Source organism: Panulirus ornatus, chromosome 8, assembly GCF_036320965.1.
Source record: "Panulirus ornatus isolate Po-2019 chromosome 8, ASM3632096v1, whole genome shotgun sequence".
Classification (NCBI taxonomy): Eukaryota; Metazoa; Arthropoda; class Malacostraca; order Decapoda; family Palinuridae; genus Panulirus; species Panulirus ornatus.
The window spans coordinates 33,601,236-33,628,622 of record NC_092231.1 but is presented as its reverse complement, the minus strand read 5'-3'; the positions used below and the strand labels follow the sequence as shown (position 1 = coordinate 33,628,622).

General features: G+C 40.3%; 1 protein-coding gene across 1 annotated transcript in view; it reads left to right on the top strand.

The window, feature by feature from the left end:
* The first annotated feature begins 8,433 nt into the window (after positions 1 to 8,433).
* The window catches only part of LOC139749683 (G patch domain-containing protein 1-like), a 61,987-nt gene continuing 43,033 nt past the window's right edge, over positions 8,434 to 27,387 (top strand). Inside the window, exons 1-2 of the mRNA XM_071663848.1 lie at positions 8,434 to 8,533; positions 16,668 to 16,872. Coding sequence (XP_071519949.1) covers positions 8,477 to 8,533; positions 16,668 to 16,872 — 262 coding nt within the window. The 5' untranslated portion in view covers positions 8,434 to 8,476. The remainder of the gene's footprint in view (positions 8,534 to 16,667; positions 16,873 to 27,387) is intronic.

The window sequence follows — 27,387 nt, the reverse complement described above, 5'->3', positions numbered from 1 at the left end:
ATACATATATTTTAGGTTGACATGCAAAACCACAAAGCATTTATGTTTGCATCATGCTGATACTGAACTTTTTTCATCAGAGTTTTGAAAAAGTGTGGATAGTTGATCCCTTTGGATAGATGAAAGGCTGATGGTGGATATTTGTTTCTAGTCCACTTACAATTCTACTGTAAGACCCTGGATGGGTAAGTAAGGGAGTCACTTCAGGAATCAGCTTTCTGATCTTTGGATTGAAAACAGCTCCCACATAGGAGTCTTTTGAAAGCTTACCCTAAAGCAAAAGTTCTCAATTAACTTGAGGGACAATTTAAAGACTGCAGTTGCTTTTATTATTTTCTGAATCTAAGACTAAGTTGACTTGAGAATGTGTTATGAAGAAGCACTACTGAATAACATTTTCTTAGCCTTACAGACTTGGTGCCAACAATAACTTCAGTGTAACATTGATCATAATACTAGCAATTAGAATTTAACGACAAAAGACAGTGTAACAGTCTTGCTGATATTTTGAAATAATTGTGCAAAAAAGCCTCATTAGTTCACTTTTGCCATGGCCACCCTTTTGAGGGAAGAATACTTGCCACGTATTCCCTGCGTGTCGTAGAAGGCGACTAAAAGGGGAGGGAGCGGGAGGCTGGAAATCCTCCCCTCTCATTTTTTTTTTTTTTTTTTCCAAAAGAAGGAACAGAGGGGGGCCAGGTGAGGATATTCCACAAAGGCCCAGTCCTCTGTTCTTAACGCTACCTCGCTAATGCGGGAAATGGCGGATAGTTTAAAAGAAAGAAAAGAAAGATATATATATATATATATATATATATATATATATATATATATATATATATATATTACTATTATTTTTTTTTTTATTTTGCTTTGTCGCTGTCTCCCACGTTAGCTAGGTAGCGCAAGGAAATAGACAAAAGAATGGCCCAACCTACCCAAATACTTATGTATATACATACACGTCCACACACTCAAATATACATACCTATGCATTTCAACGTACACATATATATGCACACACAAGACATATACATATATACACATGTGCATAATTCATAGACTGCCTTTATTCATTCCCATCGCCACCCCGCCACATATGAAATAAAAAACTCCTCCCCCCTCGCATATGTGCGAGGTAGCACTAGGAAAAGACAACAAAGGGCACATTCATTCACACTCAGTCTTTAGCTGTCATGTATAACGCACTGAAACCATAGCTCCCTTTCCACATCCAGGCCCCAGAGAACTTTGTATGGTTTACCCAAGACACTTCACATGCCCTGATTCAATCCATTGACAGCACGTCGACCCCGGTATACCACATCATTCCAATTCACTCTATTCTTTGCACACCTTTCACCCTCCTGCATGTTCAGGCCCCGATCACTCAAAATCTTTTTAACTCCATCTTTCCACCTCCAATTTGCTTTCCCACTTCTTCTCATTCCCTCCACCTCTGACATATATATCCTCTTTGTCAATCTTTCCTCACTCGTTCTCTCCATGTGACCAAACCATTTCAAAACCATTTCAAAACACCCTCTTCTGCTCTCTCAACCACACTCTTTTTATTACCACACATCTCTCTTACCCTATCATTACTTACTCGATCAAACCACCTCACACCACATATTGTCCTCAAACATCTCATTTCCAACATATCCCCCCTCCTCCTCACAAGTCTATCTATAGCCCACACCTCGCGACCATATAACATTGAACCACTATTCCTTCAAACATACCCATTTTTCCTTTTCAAGATAACGTTATCGACTTCCACACATTTTTCAACGTTCCCGAAACTTTTGCCCCCTCCTCCACCCTACGATTCACTTCCACTTCCATGGTTCCATCCGCTGCCAAATCCACTCCCAGATATCTAAAACACTTCACTTTCTCCAGTTTTTCTCCATTCAAACTTACCTCCCAATTGACTTGACCCTCAACCCTACTGTACCTAATAACCTTGCTCTTATTCACATTTATTCTCATGTTTTTAATTTCACACACTTTACCAAACTCAGTCACCAGCTTCTGTAGTTTCTTACCTGAATCAGCCACTAGCGCTGTATCATCACTGAACAACAACTGACTCTTTCCCAAGCTCTCTCATCCACAACAGACTGCATACTTGCCCCTCTTTCCAAAACTCTTGCATTCACCTCCTTAACAACCCCATCCATGAACAAATTAAACAACCTTGGAGACATCACGCATCCCTGCCGCAAACCAACATTCACTGAGAACCTATCGCTTTCCTCTCTTCCTACATGTACACATGCCTTACATCCTTGATAGAAACTTTTCACTGCTTCTAACAACTTACCTCCCGCACCATATATTCTTAATACCTTCCACAGAGCATCTCTATCAACTCTATCATATGCCATCTCCAGATCCATATATGCTACATACAAATTCATTTGCTTTTCTAAGTATTTCTCACATACATTTTTGAAAGCAAACACCTGATCCACACATCCTCTACCAATTCTGAAACCACACTTTTCTTCCGCAATCTGATGCTCTGTACATGCCTTCACCCTCTCAATCAATACCCTCCCATATAATTTCCCAGGAATAATCAATAAACTTATACATCTGTAATTTGAGCACTCACCTTTATCCCCTTTGCCTTTATACAATGGCACTATGCAAGCATTCCGCCAATCCTCAGGCACCTCACCCTGAGTCATGCGTACATTAAATAACCTTACCAACCAGTCAACAACACAATTACCCTCTTTTTTGATAATTTTCACTGCAATACCATCGAAACTCGCTGCCTTTCTGGCTTTCATCTTTCTCAAAGCTTTTACCACCTCTTTTCTGTTTACCAAATCATTCTCCCAAACCCTCTCACTTTGCACACCACCTCGACCAAAACACCCTAAATCTGCCACTCTATCATCAGACACATTCAACAAACCTTCAAAATACTCACTACATCTCCTCACATTACCACTACTTGTTATTTCCTCCCCATTAGCCCCTTTCACTGATTTTCCCATTTGTTCCCTCACACTTACGCACTTTATTTACCTTCTTCCAAAACATCTTTTTATTCTCCCAGAAATTTAATGATACTCTCTCACCCCAACTCTCATTTGCCCTCTTTTTCACCTCTTGCACCTTTCTCATGACCTCATGCCTCTTTCTTTTACACATCTCTCAGTTATTTCCATTATTTCCCTGCAAAAATAGTCCAAATGCCCCTCTCTTCTCTTTCACTGATAATCTTACTTCCTCATCCCACCACTCACTACCCATTTTAATCTGCCCACCTCCCGTGCTTCTCATCCCACAAGCATCTTTTGCACAAGCCATCACTGCTTCCCTAAATACATCCTATTCTTCCCCCGCTCCCCTTACGTCCTTTGCTCTCATCTTTTTCCATTGTGTACAGTCTCTCCTGGTACTTCCTCACACAAGTCTCCTTCCCAAGCTCACTTACTCTCACCATTCTTTTCTTTTCTGAAAACCTCTACATATGTTCACCTTCACCTCTACAAGATAATAATCAGACATCCCTTTAGTTGTACCTCTCAGCACATTAACATCCGAAAATCTCATTTCACGCACCTATCAATTAACATGTAATCCAATAATGCTCTCTGGCCATCTCTCCTACTTACATATGATAGAGTTGATAGAGATGCTCTGTGGAAGGTATTAAGAGTATATTGTAAGAGAAGTAAGTTGCTAGAAGCAGTGGGAAGTTTTTATCGAGGATATAAGACATGTGTACGAGTAGGAAGAGAGGAAAGTGATTGGTTCCCAGTAAATGTTGGTTTGTGGCAAGGGTGCGTGATGTCTCCATGGTTGTTTGATTATTTTATGGATGGGGTTGTTAGGAAGGTGAATGCCAGAGTTTTGGAGAGAGGGGCAAGTATGCAGTCTGTTGTGGATGAGAGGGCTTGGGAAGTAAGTCTGTTGTTGTTCGCTGATGATACAGCACTGGTGGCTGATTTGGTTGAGAAACTGCAGAATTTGGTGACTGAGTGTGGTAAAGTGTGTGTGAAAGAAGAAAGTTTAGAGTAAATGTTAATAAGAGCAAGGTTATTATTAGGTTTAGAAGGGTTGAGGGACAAGTCAATTGGGAGGTAAGTTTGAATTGAGAAAAACTAGAGGAAGTGAAGTGTTTTAGATATCTGGGAGTGGATTTGGCAGTGGATGGAAGTATGGAAGCGGAAGTGAGTCACAAGGTGGGGGAGGGGGCGAAGGTTTTGGGAGCGCTGAAGAATGTGTGGAAGGCGAGAACGTTATGTTGGAAAGCAAAAATAAGTATGTTTGTTTGGGTTTGTTTGAAGGAATAGTGGTTCCAATAATGTTATATGGTTGCGAGGCATGAGCTATTTATAGGTTGTACAGAGGAGGGTGGATGTGTTGGAAATGAGATGTTTGAGGACAATATGTGGTGTGAGGTGATGTGATCGAGTGAGTAATGAAAGGGTAAGAGAGTTGTGTGGTGATAAAGAGAGTTTGACTGAGAGAGCAGAAGAGAGAATGAGTGAGGAAAGATTGACAGATAGGATATATGTGTCAGAGGTGGAGGGAACGACGAGATGTGGGAGACCAAATTGGAGGTGGAAGGATAGAGTGGAAAAGATTTTGAGTGATTGGGGCCTCAACATAGATGAGGGTGAAAGGCCTGCAAGGAATAGAATGAATTAGAATTATGTGGTAGACTGGGGTGAATTTGCTGTCAGTGGATTGAACCAGGGCATGTGAAGCATCTGGGGTAAACCATGGAAATTTTATGGGGCCTGGATGTGGAAAGCGAGCTGTGGTTTCGGTGCATTACACATGAGACCTGGAGACTTAGTTTGAATGAATATGGCCTTTTTTTTGTGTTTTCCTAGCTCTACCTCACTGGGGGGGGATTTCATGTGTGGCGGGGTGGCAGTAGGGATAGATGAAGGCAGCAAGTAGGAATATGTACATGTGTTTATATGTATATGTATGTATACATTGTTTCCAAAGAGCGTGGTCGAGAGAGCAGAATGTATACATTGAAATGTATAGGTATGTATGTGTGCACGTGTGTACGTTTATGTATGTACATGTGTATGTGGGTGGGTTGGGCTATTCTTTTGTCTGTTTCCTTGCGCTACCTCGCTAACTCGGGAGATGACGATTAATTATGATTACAACAAAACTAAATAGATATATATTTGTTTGTGTACAAATACATGTTGTAGAAGGTGACTAAAATGGGAGGCAGTGGGGGGGTCTGGAAATCCTCCCCTCCTGTTTTAAAATTTCCAAAAGAAGGAACAGAGAAGGAGGCCAAGTGAGGATAATCCCTCTAAGGCTCAGTCTTCTGTTCTTAACGCTACCTCGCTACTGCAGCAAATGGTGAACATGTATGATAGGGATGTATAAATATTTATTATTTATTATACTTAGTCTCTGTTTTCTGCATCAGCGAGGTAGTGCAAGGAAACAGATGAACAATGGCCCAACCACTTATATACACATATGTATACATAAATCCCTTTACGCACACATATACATACATATACATTTCAATGTATACATACATATACATACACAGACATGTACTTATATACACATGTACATATTCATAGTTGCTGGCTTCATCCATCCCATTGCCACCCTGCTACACAGGAAACAGCATCCCCCTACCCCCACTCCAGCGACATCACTGTTCTGCTTCACACTTACATGTTTCCCGAAACTTTCGCTCAGCTCTCCATCTACTCTTTCCTCTTACCATATATCCTTAACACATCCTTACAAATCATTCCACTTGACTCTGTCATATTCTTTCTCCACACCCATAAAAACTGCATATATTTTCTTACCTTATACAAGATGATTTTTCCATGGTCATTTTTACTACAAAAATCTAATCCAAAGATCCCCTACCATTCCTAAAACCCTTTTACTCTTCACTTATTCTGCATTCAATCACTTCCATCACTCTGTCAATTAATATTCTTGCATATACTTTACCTGGTATACTTAACAGACTTATGAATTGACTGAATATTTAAGAATTGAACCACCCAAAGAAGTGAAAGGGAGTGGAGCTTATCTACTAAGTTGATTTGAGCAGAGCGTACAAACAAACGATGTTTAAAGCTGCATTAGGTACACAAAACATTCTAGTAAATGTATAGTTTGTACCAGCCACAATCAGTGACCCATATATTTCTAAAAAATGCATTACAGGTACACCGCCGAATTTCTGGCGATTGATGGTTTGGCACCTCCTTTAGTTCGGACAAAATTACGCGAGGAAACTTGAAATTACCACGGCCACCAGACTAGTTTACTGGGTGGCCACAGATGGCGTTGTGTGTAAGGCGCGCTTATTTACATTCTTTACACTGCACTTGGTGGCAATACCGCAATTCTGTGAGATTCTTAGCTTATTTTGCTTAAATTTAACCTTAGCTATGCCTTCTAAGACATATGAGAGTGTCAGTCGTGGTGTCAAACGTAAACACCAGTCCATATAGATCCAAGATAAAGTAGAACTGTTGAAAAAAATGGACTGTGGTGTTTTGATGTGTAAGCTGTGTGACATCTACAGGATTGGTTCATCAACTGTTTATGATATAAAGAAGCAAAGGGAAAATATATTGAAATTCTATGCTTACAGCAATTCCAAGAAGCAAATGACAATTAGAAAAACTATGGAAGATGGTAAGAGTACTGAGCACGATTGATGGTTTCAACAGTGTTGAAGTGATGGAGTGGACTTGTCAGGTAGCATGATAATGGACCAGGCTAAGTTGTTCCATAAAGACCTTAAATTACAACATGAGCATGACTATAGTGAAGGATGGTTTCAAAGATTCAAGATGTGTCATGGAATTTCCATGAATAAAGTGTGTGGAGAAAAGTGGTCTGCAAACCAAGAAGGAGCTACTGAGTATGTGGACGAATTTGCAAAACTCGTAGCTGACAAGCACCTCAGTCCTGAGCAGGTGTATAATGCATACAATACTGCATTATTCTGGCAATGCCCACCTAGGAAAACACTAACAACAAAAGACAAAGAAGACCCCACAGGATTCAAACAATCTAAGGACAGACTTACTATCTTAGGGTGCTCAAACACTTAATTTTTGTTAAATCTAAATTTCTAGCAGTCCATGGTATACTTTAGACACATAGGAGATGTATAATTAGTGAGTTAGAGGTGTGTTGATGAATTATTATTACGTGACCATGATTGGTCCAGCAAAATGGTTAATCCGGCAAGGCTTTGGAACCAAGAGTGCTGGAAAATTGGTGGTATACCCTATATTTGAAATCCAGACATTAATTGTTCTCAAGGATAATGGATTTTCAGTATTACTGTCATAGCAGAGTTAGAATTAGTATTCAGTTTCATGCTGACTGCTAAAGCAATGTTTGGATCTTGTGAAGGAGTTCAGAAATTTGAATTATGCTGTCAGGAATGATAACAGCCAGCAGGGCTGTTCTTGCAGCTCCACTACTTCCAATAGCAGGGAAATGGGCACCTTTGGAGTGAGAAGTTCTTTGATGTGATTGAACCCCCGGTGAGACAGCTTTCACCAAGGCAACTCTTCCCTGGCAGTGTAACCCTGTGCAGGCAACGCTTTCTGTTGTATGTTTTGATCATGAACAGTTAAAGATTCATTCCTTTCGTAATTATCTCATAATCATCTGAGCAGAGAGTTTACTTAACAAATATATGTTATTGGAAGAGTTTTGTTTAGTGATCCTTGTTGCTGGCAAAGAAATTTTGATTATATTCCTTTGTCAAATTTTAATCATAAAAAAGTATTTTGTATATTCAAGTATGGATGTGAGTGAATGAGGCCATTTCTTTGCTTGTTCCGGGTGTTACCTCAGTAATATGGGAAACGGTGAACATACATGAAAAGTATGAATTTTTTATGATGTATTAGCCCATTTAGTGAGTCAACTTGTGGTGCAGATCTCACCCCTCATCCCCACCCCATGCTGACCAATTATGCTATATGTATCAAGACGATTTTTTCCCACTTGCTGGCTTGCCAATATATATTGGCAAGGGGTTTCAATATTTCTTGGTTAGTTTACTCATTAAATGATATTTTTTCTTAAAGGTATATGATCACAGAATGTTAACCCTGCCAGTTTTGGTTGGTATCTTCTGTTTCCCACAGCAGAGCAGTGGTGTGAGCAAGCTTTGCAGCATCCTGCACTGTTGGGATCTTATAGATATTAGATTCTAGGTGATGAAGTATGTCATTGTCTGCTGAAATTGTTAATACTGTGTGTCCAATAATGAATATTATTGTAATTATAATTCCTTTAACCTTGGTTTTACATTTTGGAATCCCAGATAGATATTTCTCTTCTCACATTACTCTACTACCTTGTTTTTTTTGTAGTAAGTAAAATTTTTTGTATGGATACTGATTATGCAGAATTAATTTTCAGATTTGAGCGCAAAGAGAGTGAAATACGTGGACTGGAGAGACACAACATGACTGCTAAGCAACGGGCTCAAAGCATTGCTGAGAAGCCAAACACTACTGTAGAGGTAAGTATGTTTTTTTCATGGTATTCATTGTTACCATATTCACTTAAACCTTTAAGCATTTCAGCTCTTCACAGTGTGTTTCATCCCACATTCCTTTTTTTGTAGTAAATATACTATTCTTTATGTTTTTCATCTTTTTATCAAGATCATGTTTTATGACTCAGTTTTCTATTCTTGCCACATATTTTAAGTTAACATCCTTCATTTGATGTCTAACATTTATGGGATGGTAACCATCAGTCGAAAAGTGATGTTTTAAGGCTTTAAGCCAAGCTTTCGACTCCATGATAACTGATCTTGCGTATGCATATCTTTATGAATTAGTGGTTAGAGCAGACAATTACCCACAAAGTAAATGACACCAGTAATAGTGATTAAACACTTCGCATACAGCTGAGTAAGCTGTATACTATTGGATTTTTAGAGGGCTGTGGATGTTATGCCTATGCATTATGTCCTAGAGCCAGACTCTTAGAACTTTGTAAAGAAATTCAGCACTTCTTAGTAAGAACATTAAGCATTTTTTAGAGAAAGAGAGGCTGGACTGATTCTATCCCATAAAATGGGAAGTAAAGCATTTGCAAGAAGCTTCAACAAGTAGCATGAACAAACTCATCATAGAAATATTTGAGAAAGTTCCTAAGATGTGAATTGACCTACTTCAAAGAATCATATGATTTATGGTCTCAGTCATGTTACTTTGCTTCAGGATGGGAAGATCATTCCTTTGAGGGCTTCCAAATGATTATGATTAAATTGGTGGTGGAAAATACACAAAATGCCGATAAGATATACACAGACTTTGTGAGACTCTTGATGTATTTGATCATCCTTTCATAATGTACAAAAGTAATGAAATAAGGAAAATTGGTAATTTGGGAAAACAGATCTACAGTTCCCTGAAGAAGACATGACACCTGGCTGTAAGTGAGGGGTTATCTGATGTCTCCATGGTAAAAAGCTTTTTTCTTTAGGAACTGCTTATGCACTTTTGCTATTTATGATTTTTATTTCTGATGCATGACAGCATTATATCATTTGCAGTTATTAGAATGAGGTTGAAGGTCTCTTCTCAAAGATTAAAGACATGGGGATGATACAATTTGACATAATTGAATTCTTTCTGTGGGACTGAAAATATCATTTGTGGAAGACAGTGAATTAGTGCAACTGATTATCAGTTGTCTTTTAATAGAATTTGAAATCGCATCTGTAGAAGACATGGAAATTCTTTACTTACTAGACGTGTTTCATCTGGCTCTTTGATTTCTCTGTGTTATCTGATGAAGTGTTTTCTAATTTTTCAGTTGAGGTAGTTGTTGCTGGAGTGATATCTCTTCAAGTCACCATTGGTGTCCTAAAGGGTTCTGACCTAACGCCTACCCTCTTTTTTCTCTCCATTAATGGTTTTCTTTATCCAGCCTCTGACATACTTATGCCAACAATTCCTCTCTCAACATTTCATGTCACTTTCCCCTCCCCTCCTTAATCTGGTACCCATTCTTTTTATCTCTCTGTACATATTTCCTTACTTTACTTGGACTTGTGTAGTTTTATGAAATGGGGAAGTAGTACCGGTTAAATTCAGCAGTGCCAAAATGCCTCTGAATTTTTTTTCATTTTCCATCTGTTCAGTTTCAGAACATCTCAGTTCAGCCCTGCTGTAACATAATCATGATAAACATAGCCATATTCACCACACAGTGCTGGAAACCCCACATAATATACATCAGAAAATCTACTTTCCAAAAGCATGGGTATTCTGTAGGTCCCACAGTTATTGTCTATTCCTTTGCACTTTATTCCACAATCATTAGACATTCTTTAGGCAGAATATAGAGGTTAGGAACTTCAAACCCTCTGTATGTCTAGTGGGAAAACTGATTTTCCCACCTGTTGCTGTCTATTGAACTAGACAGCATACTGATATTTTAGTCTGGACCAGGCCGTAGCCATTCAGAAATTGCTACAGAGATGCCTTCATTGACCCACTGGCTCTTTGTCATAGCAAGCGTACTTATTCTGTAAGTTGGTCAATATCAAGACATGCTTACAGGCTACCTTTTTCTATCTCTTTAATTAGGATTGCTTTTCTTTTTAGATTGCTTCTGTTTATTATGTTAGAGAATATACTTCCTACTGACTGTAGCATGGCCTTGAAGCTAAAGGAGCTCCATAAAAGGGGTCCTGGAATTATACAGTTAATAAAATGTCTGATCATTACCTTTTAAAGGCTTGAGTGAAGATTTGTTGTCGCTTTGGGAAAGAGGGGAACATTTTGGGTGAAAAGAAAGTGGTGAGAGTGATTAGGGGAGCTTAGAAAAGATACTTGTGTGAAGAAATACCATGAGCGATTGAGTGTAGAATGGCAAAATATGAGAGTGAATGAAGCAATGGGTGTGGATGGGGAATGGAGGGTATTAGGAAAGCAATGCTGGAATGTGCTAGAGGTATGTGTGGGTTTCATGATGTGGGAAGTGGGCAAGTTAAAATAAGCAGTAAGTGGTGAGATGAAGGAGTAAGTTAAAATAAGCAGTAAGTGGTGAGATGAAGGACTAACGTTGCTTGTTGGGAAGGAGTGCATTAGAGTAGGAAGCATGTAAGAGAAAACAGCAGGAGGTCAAGTGGAAGGTGCAGGGGTTGAAAAAGAGGGTAAATGAGAGTTGTATTGAGTATGTATCAGTAAACATCACGGAGATGATTTGGCATGAGGTTAAAAGTGTGCAAAAAAACAAGAAAAAAATTGAAACATCATTAATGGGGAAGTGGTAACAGGTAGTTATGAAGTGAGAAAAGAGAATGAGCATATTGAAAGACTGTTGAATGTGTTTGATGATAGGATGCCAGATGTAAGGTGTTTGGGTCGGTGTGGTATGCGAATCAAGAGAGTCAAGGAGAGTGGATTGGTGAAGAAAGATACGGTGGTGAAAGCCTTATGTAAGATGAAGTGTGATAAGGTGGCTGAAGTGGATGGTATTGTGGTTGAATTTATTAAGAAAGTGGTGGCTGTGTCGTAGATTGGTAAGTTATAATTTTCATTGAATGTAGGGATCATGGTGAGGTGTCTGAGGGTTGGCAGAATACATGTATAGTGCTCTTGCATAAAGGCAAACGGGACAAAGGTAAGTATTTGAACTGCATGGGTATAAGTTTGTTGAGTGAACTTGGTAAGTTGTGTAGGAGAGTGGTGATTAAGAGGGTGAAGGCATGTACAATAGTGAATGTAAAACGATCGCGGTATTGTATATATTACAGCATCTCTTGGTTACCATTCAGTAAGTGTGCATTATACAAGTGAATAACGAATTTCAATGCTGGATTAAACCATTTTTGTACTTAACCCCAAAGAATGTGACAAGCAAGAGGAAAACCCATCCTATGTTGATAGAACTGTCAAGAAGCCAGGGAAAAGGCTCGATCTGGAATTGGAAATGAATGTAATCACCCAATGTGAAGGAGGAAAAATATTCATGTGACTGCACTTGATCTACAGGTGTCCCATTGGACGGTCTCCACAATTTTAAAGGACAAAGAAAATATATGTGAAGCTGTGAAAGACTCACAAGTATGAAGTCTACAATAATAACAAAGCAATGACAAGGGCCCATCCACAATATGGAAAAGTTGTTGTTGCTGTGGATGGAAGATCAAATTCAAAAGTGTGTACCACTAAGCCTGTTAAGAATTCAGTCAAAGGCTAGATTCTTTTTGAGACTTTGAAGGAATGAACAGGTGGGGATTACATTGAGAACTTCACAGCAAGTCATGGTGGTTCAGTACATTTAAAAGAAGATATAGCTTGAACAACATTCGAGTCACAGGTGAAGTAGCAATTGCTAACAAAGGAGCTGCAGAAAAGCTCATTGAAAGTTTGGATGAATCAATCCATGAACTAAAGAATCTTAGATAAAAGGTAAGAAGAAACTGCAGAATCATAAAATAAAACTGGCTAATAAAAAACAAGATAATCATGATGAAAATTAAGTAGAATAAAAGAATGCTGTACAGGTATATGAATTATATGTGTCACACTGACATATGTCTGACTTACGTCCATTTTGAAATACAATTGGTCAGTCAGAACGGAACTTGGATGTATGTCAGGGAGCATCTGTAATGTGGCAGTTGAGGTTATGATTGTTGTCGCTTGGGTATTCAGTGTTATCAACGGAAATGGTGAAAAGCTTTTGGAGTTGTGTGGTGAAAAACTACAGTGATTTGGAATACCTGGTTTAGAAAGATAGATATATGCAAGTGTATGTATGTGACGGAGGGATGGTCTACTGGCAGTATTAGGGTATGTATTAATTGCTAGGCATGTAAAAGAGAATTTTGGATATGAATGTGCTGAGAGGGTAGCTGGTGGGATGTCTGATCACTATTGTATGTAAATGTGCTGAGAGAGGTATCTGGTGGGATGTCTGATCGCTGTCTTGTGGAGGCAAGTGTGAAGAATTATAGAGGTTTTCAAGAAAGAGGAGACAATGTTGGGGAGAAAAGTGTTGAGAGTAAGAGCGCTTGGAAAGGAGACTTGTGTGAAGAAATGCTAGGAGAGATTTAGTGTAGAGTGGCAAAAGGTGAGAGCAAGTGAAGTGAGGGGATTGGATGAGGAATGGGTGGTATTTAGGGAAACAGTGATGTCACGTGAAAGAGATTCATGGGGCATGTGAAAGGTGGAAGGTGGGCAGAGTAGATAGGGTAGTGAGTGGTGGAATGAAGAAGTAAAGTTGCTAGTGAAAGAGTAAAGAGAGGCATTTGGGCAGTACTTATAAGGAAGGAATGCAAATGATTGGGAAATATATATGTGAAAGCAGCAGGAGGTCAAGATGCATGTGCAGGGGTTAAAAAAGAGGGCAAATGAGGGTTGGGGTGAGAGAGCATCAGTGAACTTTAGGGAGAATAAAAAGATGTTTTTGGAAGGAGGTAAATGATATGCAAAAGACAAAAGAGCAAATGGGAACATTGTTTAAGGGGGCAAAAGGGGAAGTGTTAACAGGTAGTGATGAAGTGAGAGGGAGATGGAGTAAGTATTTTGAAGGATTGTTAAATGTGCTTGATGATAGAATGGCAGATGTAAGATGTTTAGGTTGGAGTGGTATGCAAAGTGAGAGAGTTAGAGAGAGTGATTAGGTGAAGAGAGGAGAGGTGATGAAAGCCTTGCAGAAGATGAAATCTAGCAAAGTGGCTGGAGTGGATGGTATTGCAGTTGAATTTATTAAGAAAGGGGATGATTGTGTTGTTGATTGGTTGGAAAGGATATTCAGTGTATGTATGGATTATGGCAAAGTGCTTAAGGATTGGAGGAATGCATGCATAGTGCCTTTGCATTATGGCAAAGGGGTTAAAGATGAGTGGTCAAACTACAAAGGCATAAGTTTGTTGAGAATACCTGGAAAATTGAATGGGAGGGTATTGACTAAGAAAGTGAAAGGCATGTACAGAGCATCAGATTGGTTAGTAGCATTGTGGTTCCAGAAATGATAGGGATGTAGATCAGGTGTTTGCTTTGAAGAATGTGTGTGAAAAACAGATGGATTTGTATTTGGCATTTATGGATGCATAGAAGGCTTGTGATAGGGTTGATAGAGATGCTTTGCTGAAGGTCTTATGAATATATGGGGTAGAAGGTAATCTGCGAGAAGCAGTTAGAAGTGATTATCAACAATATAAGGCGTGTGTACAAGTAGGAAGAGAGGAGAGTGATTAGTTCCCAGCAAAGGTCGGTTTGTAGGAAGGATGTGTGTTGTCACCATGATTGTTAAATTTTTTTATGGATGGGTTGGTTAGGGAGGTAAATGCAATAGTTTTGGAGAGAGGGGTGAGTATGCAGTCTATTGGGATATGAGGACCTGGGAAGTGAGTCACTTGTTGTTCACCAATAATACAGCACTTATGGCTGATTCGAGTGAGAAACTGCAAAGGTTGGTGACTGAGTTTGGAAAAGTGCGTGAAAGGAGAAAGCTGAGAGTAAATGTGAATAAAGACAAGGTTATTAGGTTCAGCTGGGTATCAGGTCAAGTTAGTTGGAATGTAATTTTGAATGGAGAAAAATTGGAGGAAGTGAAATGTTTCAGATATCTGGGAGTGGACTTGGTTGCGAATGGAACCATGGAAGCAGAAATCAATCATAGAGTGGGGGAGGGGGGCAAAGGTTCTGGGAGCGATGAAGAATGTGTGGAAAGGGAGAACATTATCTCAGAGAGCAAAAATGGGTATGTGTGAAGGAATAGTAGAGTCAACAATACTATATGGTTGTGAGGCATGGTCTATTGATAGGGTTATATGAAGGAGGATGGATGTGTTGGAAATGAAATGTTCGATGACAGTATGTGGTGTGAGGTTGTTTGATTAAGTAATGAAAGGGTAAGAGAGATATGTGGTAATAAAAAGAGTGTGTTTGAGAAAGCATAAGAGGCTGTGTTGAAATGTTTTAGACATATGGAGAGAATGAGTGAGGAAAGGTTGACAAAGAGAGTATATGTCGGAAGTGGATGGAAGAAGAAGCAGGAGACCAAATATGAGGTGGAAGGATGGAGTGAAAATTATTTTGAGTGATCAGGCCTGAACATGCAAGAGAGTGAGAGGCATGCAAGGATAGAGTGAATTGGAACTATGTGGTATACTGGGGTCAATGTGCCATCAATTGACTGAACTAGTTGATGTGAAATGTATGGGGTAAACCATGGAAAGGTTTTTGGGGTCGGTTTATGGATAGGGAGCTGTTATTTCAGTGCATTACACATGACTGCCCATGTATGGATATGGGCGGATATGGCCTTTCATCGTCCGTTTGATTCCTAGTGCTACCTTAAGATTTCTTTCACTTACTGATTTCTATAGCTTATTTCTTACTAAGAAGTATTTCTTCTGGAACCCTCTTTTGCTATGTCCCCTCATGATTGTCGTGAATTTATTTTGCTTGAATCTCATCATGTGATTATAATCGTCAGACTAACTTTGGTGTTTCTGATGCAATGGTTTTCATTCCTTATTTCTTTTATAACCCTGACATCATTAACAAACATTTATTTGCATACTTATCTAATCCTCCTTGGGGGTTATTTATACACACCAAGAATAGCAATGGGCCCTAGATCAAGCCCTGTGGCACTCTGTTTGTAACCTCAGCCCATTTTGGGAATGTGACTTATACCTGCATCATATGTTCCTTGCCATATAGGAAATTCTCAACCTAGCAAGGGAGTTTACCTCTTCCTCTTGCCTATAGTTCTAGCTTCTCACTCAGCCTGTGATGGAGTATAGTTTCAAATGCTAACTGGCAGTCTAAGAATGTATAGCCTGTAACCATCCATCTCTTTGGTCTGAGACCAAGCTCACCTTTCATAGAAGTCCAACATATTCATGATACAGGACATCCTTACTCATCAGCAGTATTTTCTTCCAGTTTAGAAATTAAGAAGTAGGTAATCATTGATTTGGTTTTTGATTGTCATTTCCTGTATTTTACAAATAATACATTAGCAGAACAGACCTGTTGTTCACTTCAGTTTCCCAGTCTCCTTTTTAAAAAGAAGGCGTGACATTTATCTTCTGCTTCATTGGAACTACCCCATCCTCTAGTGTCCTATTAAACAGTACTGTATTTTGAGAGACCTAGCAAGTGCCTCAGAGCATTTCATCAGCATAAGTAGGAAGACTTCATCAGATCTGTATGCCATGTAAGGATCAACTTGTTTTAATAGCCATGTTATTTGGTTTCTGTTAATCCTTATAACTTCCTAAATTTCTTATCCCTCCCACCAAGTATCATCTTCATACTTGTATAGTATTATCCTTCACTGTAAAAATGCTTATGAATTATTCAGTAATCTCTGATGGACTCTAATTGGGTAATTGCAGGCCCAAAACAAGCATAGTGTCATTACCATGGGTTATTGGTTAGTGATTGTAGGAAAGCATGCACTAAACACCAGTAGACAAAGTATAGAAATTCCAAATCTCTGAAACATCCAGGAACTTCCTCATTGATTGTGAAACACCTTTGAGAGAAAAAGTTGTCTCAAACTTCAAAATGTACATCTTTTTTTTAGATGAAAGTGGCCCTTTGATTTCTATCACTTATATTTTGTCAAATCTAGTGGTATATATACATGACACAAACTTACTTTTTTAGGTCAGATCTGGAATGAAAGGAGTTCAACAGCTTTCCAAAGATGATAAATCAAAATCTCTTGACACTTCAGCAGTTGATAAGATATATGAGGAGTTTAAAAGTTCACAAGCAAAGTTAAGTTCAGATTTCAAACCCTTCGTGAAAGACACAGAGAAACAGCGTCGATATGACCTTTATCTCAGAATGAAAGAAAATGGTCAAAAAGGTTAGTTATTATTGTGTTTTTTAAGCCAAGACTACAGAATGGTTATGTAGAACTTAGCAATCTGATATTTTTGTGTTTATTTGCCTCAAATGTATGAAGTAGGTGAGGTACAAAAGAACAAAGGATAATCACCAAATTTTACAAAAAACTCTGGCACAAACTGACATTCATATTTTCAGGGAAGGAAGCTTTCTTTAGACAAAAGAGTATGCTAGGGAGATTGTTTGTATCTTGATAACCAGAGAGCATTTGACATCATACCATGTGGGAGGCTAATTAAAAAGTTGGGTCATGGGCAGGAATAAAAGGAAGACATTTTTGATGGATAGATTTTCTTAGTGAAAGATGTCTAGGAATGCATTTCAGAGAAGCCTTCAGGAAGTGGAAGGGGGTTACCAAAGGATCACTGCAGGGTTCTGTTCTAAGACAGTTACTCATCTTGGTCCATATGAATAACTTGCCAGAGGGTATGGACTTTTACCTGATTCTGTTTGTAGATGATGTAAAGGTCTTCAGGGAAGTGACACATTGAAAGAAGGCTTCAGTACGAGTGTTATTTACCAGGAACTAAGCTTCTTGAGAGGGGCTTGTAAGTTGACATTGTCCTTTATCTGATGCCTGAGTCACACATTAGGAGAAGAGTAAAGAAGACAAACTTTCTGCTGGCAAATATGAAAATAACTCACAACCATTCTTTAGCTGACATTTGTAATGCACCGAAACCACCTCTCCCTATCCACAACCAGGCCCCCGTGGACCTTTCCATGGTTTACCCTGGAAGCTTCAGATGTCCTGGTTCAGTCCAGTGATAGCGCTTCACACTGCTTACAGCAGCTTTCCTCTCACACTCTGTGTTCTTAAAAACCATACACAAAACATCTCTGTCAACTCTGTCATATGCCTTCACCAGATCCATAAATGCCACATACAAATCCATCTGTTTTTCTAATATTTCTCACACATTCTTTATAGTAAACATCTCATCCACCACATCCTCAAACACTTGTGAAACCACACTGTTCATCTCTAATCTGATGCTCTGTATATGCCTGCACCCTCTCAGTCAATACCCTCCCACACAATCTACCAGATACACTCAAAAAACTTAGACATCAGTTGTTTGAACAATCTCAAGTATCCTGTTGCCTTTATATACTGGCACTATACATGCTTTCCACCAATCCTCAGGCATCTCACCATGATCCTTACATACATCGAAAATCCTTACTAGCCAATCAACAACACTTTTTGGAATAAATTTTATTGCAATACCATCCTCTCCCACTCCCTTGTCACATTCCATCTTACACAAGGCTTTCACCCTCTCTTCTCTTTTCACCAAATCACTCCCCATGACTCTCTCTTTGCATACCACCACACCCAAAACACCCTACATCTGCCACTCTATCATCAAACACATTTAAAAATCCTTCAAAATACTCACTTCATCTCCTTGCTTCATCGGTGTCTCTTATTACTTCCCCTTTTGCTCCCTTCACTGATGTTGTCATTTGTTCTCTTGTCTTTCACATATTATGTAACTCTTCCAAAACATACTTTCTCACCACAACTCCCATTTGCCATCTTTTCTAACCCCTGCACCTTCCTCTTGACCTCCTGCCACTTCTCTTATACATCCCCCAATCAATTGCACTCTTTCCATGTAAGTTTTACCCAAACGCCTTTCTGAACTCTTTCACGTACAACTTTACCTGTTCAATCCACCACGCACTACTCTTTCTAACATGCCCACCTCCCACCTTTTGCATGTCATGTGCATCTCTTGCACATACAATCACTGCTACCCTAAATACCTTCCATTTCTCATCCACTTCCCATGCTTCATTTACTCTCAATTTTTTGCCATTCTTTTCTCGGTAGATAATTACACTTACACACACACACACACACACACACACACACACACACACACACACACACACACACACATGCATAAATGGAGAGAGTGAAAAAGTGTAGCTACGAATTACTATATAAAAGTTATGCAGACTAAATAAAAGATATAAAAGTTTAACTGTAACCAAAAGGCATAACTGTCAATTTCATATGAGGATTTAAATCCTCCTTGTAATTGAGGCAATTTTGTGCCAATAAGATTTACTACTGATGCTATTATTACTTTTGAGGGTCATTTTAAGACCCAAGCACGACCCAAGCCAAGAAAAGGTAGATCTTAAAGAGGGCTGGGAAATTAGTGTGGACATCTGAGACAAACCTGTCTTCAAAAATAAACAAGAGATATGTTCCTTCACTTTCTCAATGAAGGAACAGGGGAAAGAGCTAAATGAGGATTTTTATCCTCTAAGGCTCAATTATCTGTTCTGATGCTACCTCGCTCTTGCAGGAAATAGTGAACTCATATGAAATAATTTTTTCAAACTTGACTGTTGTTTCCTACATAGTGAGGTAGTACCAGGAACAGACACAGGAGGGTCATTTCCTGCATTGGTAAGATATCTCTAGGAACAAAAAAAATGAGATGTCCTCATTTGCCTCCATCCACACTCTGGCAGTCATGTATAGTGCATTGAAGGCATATGATACATTGAAGGCTGATGATACAGCGCTGGTGGCTGATTCATGTGAGAAACTGCAGAAGCTGGTGACTGAGTTTGGTAAAGTGTGTGAAAGAAGAAAATTAAGAGTAAATGTGAATAAGAGCAAGGTTATTAGGTACAGTAGGGTTGAGGGTCAAGTCAATTGGGAGGTAAGTTTGAATGGAGAAAACTGGAGGAAGTAAAGTGTTTTAGATATCTGGGAGTGGATTTGGCAGCGGATGGAACTATGGAAGCGGAAGTGAATCATAGGGTAGGGGAGGGGGCGAAAATCCTGGGAGCCTTGAAGAATGTGTGGAAGTCGAGAACAGTATCTTGGAAAGCAAAAATGGGTATGTTTGAAGGAATAGTGGTTCCAACAATGTTGTATGGTTGCGAGGCGTGGGCTATGGATAGAGTTGTGCGCAGGAGAGTGGATGTGCTGGAAATGAGATGTTTGAGGACAGTATGTGGTGTGAGGTGGTTTGATCGAGTAAGTAATATAAGAGTAAGAGAGATGTGTGGAAATAAAAAGAGCGGGGTTGAGAGAGCAGAAGCGGGTGTTTTGAAATGGTTTGGGCACATGGAGAGAATGAGTGAGGAAAGATTGACCAAGAGGATATATGTGTTGGAAGTGGAGGGAACGAGGAGAAGTGGGAGACCAAATTGGAGGTGGAAAGATGGAGTGAAAAAGATTTTGAGTGATCGGGGCCTGAACATGCAGGAGGGTGAAAGGCGGGCAAGGAATAGAGTGAATTGGATCGATGTGGTATACCGGGGTCGACGTGCTGTCGATGGATTGAATCGGGGCGTGTGAAGCGTCTGGGGTGGGCTGTGGAGGGTTCTGTAGGGTCTGGGTGTGGAGGGGGAACTGTGGTTTCGGGCATTGTTGCATTACAGCTGGAGACTGGGTGTGGATGAGTGGGGCCCCTTCTCTGTTCCTTCTTTTGGAAAATCAAAAAAAAAAACAAGAGGGGAGGATTTCCAGCCCCCCCGCTCCCTCCCCTTTTAGTCGCCTTCAACAACAACAACACAGGGAATACGTGGGAAGTATTCTTTCTCCCTTATCCCCAGGGATAATATATATATATATATATATATATATATATATATATATATATATATATATATATATATATATATATATATATATAATTTATTTTATTTTTATTTTGCTTTGCCGCAGTGTCCCGCGTTAGCGAGATAGCGCAAGGAAACAAACGAAAGAATGGCCCAACCCGCCCACATACACATGTATATACATACATGTCCACACACGCACAATATACATACCTATACATCTCAATGTACACATATATATACACACACAGACATATACATATATACACATGTACATAATTGATACTGTCTGCCTTTATTTGTTCCTATCGCCACCCCGCCACACATGGAATAACAACCCCCTCCCCCCTCATGTGTGCGAGGTAGCGCTAGGAAAAACACCAAAGGCCCCATTTGTTCACACTCAGTCTCTAGCTGTCATGTAATAATGCACCGAAACCACAGCTCCCTTTCCATATCCAGGCCCCACACACTTTGCATGATTTACCCCAGACGCTTCACATGCCCTGGTTCAATCCATTGACAGCACGTCAATCCCGGTATACCACATCGTTCCAATTCACTCTTTTCCTTGCACGCCTTTCACCCTCCTGCATGTTCAGGCCCCGATCACTCAAAATCTTTTTCACTTCATCTTTCCACCTCCAATTTGGTCTCCCACTTCTCCTCGTTCCCTCCACCTCTGACACATATATCCTCTTGGTCAATCTTTCCCCACTCATTCTTTCCATGTGACCAAACCATTTCAAAACACCCTCTTCTGCTCTCTCAACCACACTCTTTTTATTTCCACACATCTCTCTTACCCTTACATTACTTACTCGATCAAACCACCTCACACCACATATTGTCCTCAAACATCTCATTTCCAGCACATCCATCCTCCTGCGCACAACTCTATCCATAGCCCATGCCTCGCAACCATACAACATCGCTGGAACCACTATTCCATCAAACATACCCATTTTTGCTTTCCGAGATAATGTTCTCGACTTCCAAACATTCTTCAAGGCTCCCAGAATTTTCGCCCCCTCCCCCACCCTATGATTCACTTCCGCTTCCATGCTTCCATCCGCTGCCAGATCCACTCCCAGATATCTAAAAACATTTTAATTCCTCCAGCTTTTCTCCATTCAAACTTACCTCCCAATTGACTTGACCCTCAACCCTACTGTACCTAATAACCTTGCTCTTATTCACATTTACTCTTAACTTTCTTCTTTCACACACTTTACGAAACTAAGTCACCAGCTTCTGCAATTTCTTACATGAATCAGCCACCAGCGCTGTATCATCAGCGAACAACAACTGACTCACTTCCCAAGCTCTCTCATCCACAACAGACTGCATACTTGCCCCTCTTTCCAAAACTCTTGCATTCACCTCCCTAACAACCCCATCCATAAACAAATTAAACAACCATGGAGACATCACACTCACCTGCCGCAAACCTACATTCACTGAGAACCAATCACTTTCCTCTCTTCCTACACGTATATATATATATATATATATATATATATATATATATATATATATATATATATAATTTTTTTTTCACACTTCGCCATTTCCCGCGTTAGCAAGGTAGCGTTAAGAACAGAGGACTGGACCTTTGAGGGAATATCCTCACCTGGCCCCCTTCTCTGTTCTTTCTTTTAGAAAATTAAAAAAAAAAAAGAAAACTGAGAGGGGAGGATTTCCAGCCCCCTACTCCCTTCCCTTTTAGTCGCCTTCTACGACACGCAGGGAATACGTGGGAAGTATTCTTTCTCCCCTATCCCCAGGGAAGTATTTATATATATATATATACTTTTCTTTTCTTTTTCTTTCAAACTATTCGCCATTTCCCGCATTAGCGAGGTAGCGTTAAGAACAGAGGACTGGGCCTTGAGGGAATACCCTCACCTGGCCCAATTCTCTGTTCCATCTTTTGGAAAACAAAAAAAGAACGAGAGGGGAGGATTTCCAGCCCCCCGCTCCCTCCCCTTTTAGTCGCCTTCTACGACACGCAGGGAATACGTGGGAAGTATTCTTTCTCCCCTATCCCCAGGGATAATATATATACTTATATATATATATATATATATATATATATATATATATATATATATATATATATAAGTATATATATTATCCCTGGGGATAGGGGAGAAAGAATACTTCCCACGTATTCCCTGCGTGTCGTAGAAGGCGACTAAAAGGGGAGGGAGCGGGTGGCTGGAAATCCTCCCCTCTCGTTTTTTTTTTAATTTTCCAAAAGAAGGAACAGAGGTAGCGCAAGGAAACAGAAGAAAGAAATGGCCCAACCCACCCCCATACACATGTATATACATACGTCCACACACGCAAATATACATACCTACACAGCTTTCCATGGTTTACCCCAGATGCTTCACATGCCCTGATTCAATCCACTGACAGCACGTCAACCCCGGTATACCACATCGATCCAATTCACTCTATTCCTTGCCCTCGTTTCACCCTCCTGCATGTTCAGGCCCCGATCACACAAAATCTTTTTCACTCCATCTTTCCACCTCCAATTTGGTCTCCCACTTCTCGTTCCCTCCACCTCCGACACATATATCCTCTTGGTCAATCTTTCCTCACTCATTCTCTACATGTGCCCAAACCATTTCAAAATGCCCACTTCTGCTCTCTCAACCATGCTCTTTTTATTTCCACACATCTCTCTTACCCTTACGTTACTTACTCGATCAAACCACCTCACACCACACATTGTCCTCAAACATCTCATTTCCAGCACATCCATCCTCCTGCGCACAACTCTATCCATAGCCCACGCCTCGCAACCATACAACATTGTTGGAACCACTACTCCTTCAAACATACCCATTTTTGCTTTCCGAGATAATGTTCTCGACTTCCAAGCATTCTTCAAGGCTCCCAGGATTTTCGCCCCCTCCCCCACCCTATGATCCACTTCCGCTTCCATGCTTCCATCCGCTGCCAGATCCACTCCCAGATATCTAAAACACTTTACTTCCTCCAATTTTTCTCCATTCAAACTTACCTCCCAATTGACTTGACCCTCAACCCTACTGTACCTAATAACCTTGCTCTTATTCACATTTACTCTTAATTTTCTTCTTTCACACACTTTACCAAACTCAGTCACCAGCTTCTGCAGTTTCTCACATGAATCAGCCACCAGCGCTGTATCATCAGCGAACAACAACTGACTCACTTCCAAAGCTCATCCCCAACAGACTGTATACTTGCCCCTCTTTCCAAAACTCTTGCATTCACCTCCCTAACAACCCCATCCATAAGCAAATTAAACAACCATGGAGACATCACACTCCCCTGCCGCAAACCTACATTCACTGAGAACCAATCACTTTCCCCTCTTCCTACACGTACACATGCCTTACATCCTCGATAAAAACTTTTCACTGCTTCTAACAACTTGCCTCCCAAACCATATACTCTTAATACCTTCCACAGAGCATCTCTATCAACTCTATCATATGCCTTCTCCAGATCCATAAATGCTACATACAAATCCATTTGCTTTTCTAAGTATTTCTCACATACATTCTTCAAAGCAAACACCTGGTCCACGTATCCTCTACCACTTCTGAAACCACACTGCTCTTCCCCAATCTGATGCTCTGTACCTCACCATGAATCATACATACATTAAATAACCTTACCAACCAGTCAACATTACAGTCACCCCCTTTTTTAATAAATTCCACTGCAATACCATCCAAACCTGCTGCCTTGCCGGCTTTCATCTTCCGCAAAGCTTTTACTACCTCTTCTCTGTTTACCAAATCATTTTCCCTAACCCTCTCACTTTGCACGCCACCTCGACCAAAACACCCTATATCTGCCACTCTATCATCAAACACATTCAACAAACCTTCAAAATACTCACTCCATCTCCTTCTCACACCATCACTACTTGTTATCACCTCCCCATTAGCCCCCTTCACTGAAATTCCTATTTGCTCCCTTGTCTTACGCACTTTATTTACCTCCTTCCATAACATCTTTTCATTCTCCCTAAAATTTAATGATACTCTCACCCTAACTCTCATTTGCCCTTTTTTTCACCTCTTGCACCTTTCTCTTGACCTCCTGTCTCTTTCTTTTATACATCTCCCACTCATTTGCATTTTTTCCCTGCAAAAATCGTCCAAATGCCTCTCTCTTCTCTTTCACTTATAATCTTACTTCTTCATCCCACCACTCACTACCCTTTCTAATCAACCCAACCCATTGGAGGTGGAAAGATGGAGTGAAAAAGGGTTTCAGTGATCGGGGCCTGAACATGCAGGAGGGTGAAAGGCGAGCAAGGAATAGAGTGAGTTGGATCGATGTGGTATACTGGGGTCGACGTGCTGTCAATGGATTGAATCAGGGCATGTGAAGCGTCTGGGGTAAACCATGGAAAGTTGTGTGGGGCCTGGATGTGGAAAGGGAGCTGTGATTTCCGGCATTATTGCATGACAGCTAGAGACTGAGGTGAACGAATGGGGCCTTTGTTGTCTTTTCCTAGCGCTACCTCACACACATAAGGGGGGAGGGGGATGTTATTCCATGTGTGGCGAGGTGACGATGGGAATGAATAAAGACAGACTGTGTGAATTGTGTGCAGGTGTATATATGTATATGTCTGTGTGTGTGTATATATACGTGTACATTGAGATTTATGGGTATGTATATTTGCGTGTGGGGACGTGTATGTATATACATGTGTATGGGGGTGGGTTGGGCAATTTCTTTTGTCTGTTTCCTTGTGCTACCTCGCAAATGCGGGTGACAGCGACAAAGCAAAATAATAATAATAAAAATATTTTTTTTTTTTTTTTATACTTTGTCGCTGTCTCCCACGTTTGCGAGGTAGCGCAAGGAAACAGACGAAAGAAATGGCCCAACCCCCCCCCATACACATGTACATACACACGCAAATATACATACCTACACATCTTTCCTTGGTTTACCCCGGACGCTTCACATGCCTTGATTCAATCCACTGACAGCACGTCAACCCCTGTATACCACATCGCTCCAATTCACTCTATTCCTTGCCCTCCTTTCACCCTCCTGCATGTTCAGGCCCCGATCACACAAAATCCTTTTCACTCCATCTTTCCACCTCCAATTTGGTCTCCCTCTTCTCCTCGTTCCCTCCACCTCCGACACATATATCCTCTTGGTCAATCTTTCCTCACTCATTCTCTCCATGTGCCCAAACCATTTCAAAACACCCTCTTCTGCTCTCTCAACCACGCTCTTTTTATTTCCACACATCTCTCTTACCCTTACGTTACTTAGTCGATCAAACCACCTCACACCACACATTGTCCTCAAACATCTCATTTCCAGCGCATCCATCCTCCTGCGCACAACTCTATCCATAGCCCACGCCTCGCAACCATACAACATTGTTGGAACTACTATTCCTTCAAACATACCCATTTTTGCTTTCCGGGATAATGTTCTCGACTTCCACACATTTTTCAAGGCTCCCAAAATTTTCGCACCCTCCCCCACCCTATGATCCACTTCCGCTTCCATGGTTCCATCCGCTGCCAGATCCACTCCCAGATATCTAAAACACTTCACTTCCTCCAGTTTTTCTCCATTCAAACTCACCTCCCAATTGACTTTACCCTCAACCCTACTGTACCTAATAACCTTGCTCTTATTCACATTTACTCTTAACTTTCTTCTTCCACACACTTTACCAAACTCCGTCACCAGCTTCTGCAGTTTCTCACATGAATCCGCCACCAGCGCTGTATCATCAGCGAACAACAACTGACTCACTTCCCAAGCTCTCTCATCCCCAACAGACTTCATACTTGCCCCTCTTTCCAAGACTCTTGCATTTACCTCCCTAACAACCCCATCCATAAACAAATTAAACAACCATGGAGACATCACACACCCCTGCCGCAAACCTACATTCACTGAGAACCAATCACTTTCCTCTCTTCCTACACGTACACATGCCTTACATCCTCGATAAAAACTTTTCACTGCTTCTAACAACTTGCCTCCCACACCATATATTCTTAATACCTTCCACAGAGCATCTCTATCAACTCTATCATATGCCTTCTCCAGATCCATAAATGCTACATACAAATCCATTTGCTTTTCTAAGTATTTCTCACATACATTCTTCAAAGCAAACACCTGATCCACACATCCTCTACCACTTCTGAAACCACACTGCTCTTCCCCAATCTGATGCTCTGTACATGCCTTCACCCTCTCAATCAATACCCTCCCATATAATTTACCAGGAATACTCAACAAACTTATACCTCTGTAATTATACCTCTGTAATTATACCTCTGTAATAAAAATATATATATATATATATATATATATATATATATATATATATATATATATATATATATATGATTGGTTCTCAGTGAATGTAGGTTTGCGGCAGGGATGTGTGATGTCTCCATGGTTGTTTAATTTGCTTATGGATGGGGTTGTTAGGGAGGTGAATGCAAGAGTTTTGGAAGGAGGGGCAAGCATGCAATCTGTTGTGGATAAGAGAGCTTGGGAAGTGAGTCAGGTGTTGTTTTCTGATGATACAGCACTGGTGGCTGATTCATGTGAGAAACTGCAGAAGCTGGTGACTGAGTTTGGTAAAGTGTGTGATAGAAGAAAGTTAAGAGTAAATGTGAATAAGAGCAAGGGTATTAGGTACAGTAGGGTTGAGGGTCAAGTCAATTGGGACGTAAGTTTGAATGATTTAAAACTGGAGGAAGTAAAGTGTTTTAGATATCTGGGAGTGGATCTGGCAGCGGATGGAACCGTGGAAGTGGAAGTGAATCATAGGGTGGGGGAGGGGGCGAAAATCCTGGGAGCCTTGAAGAAT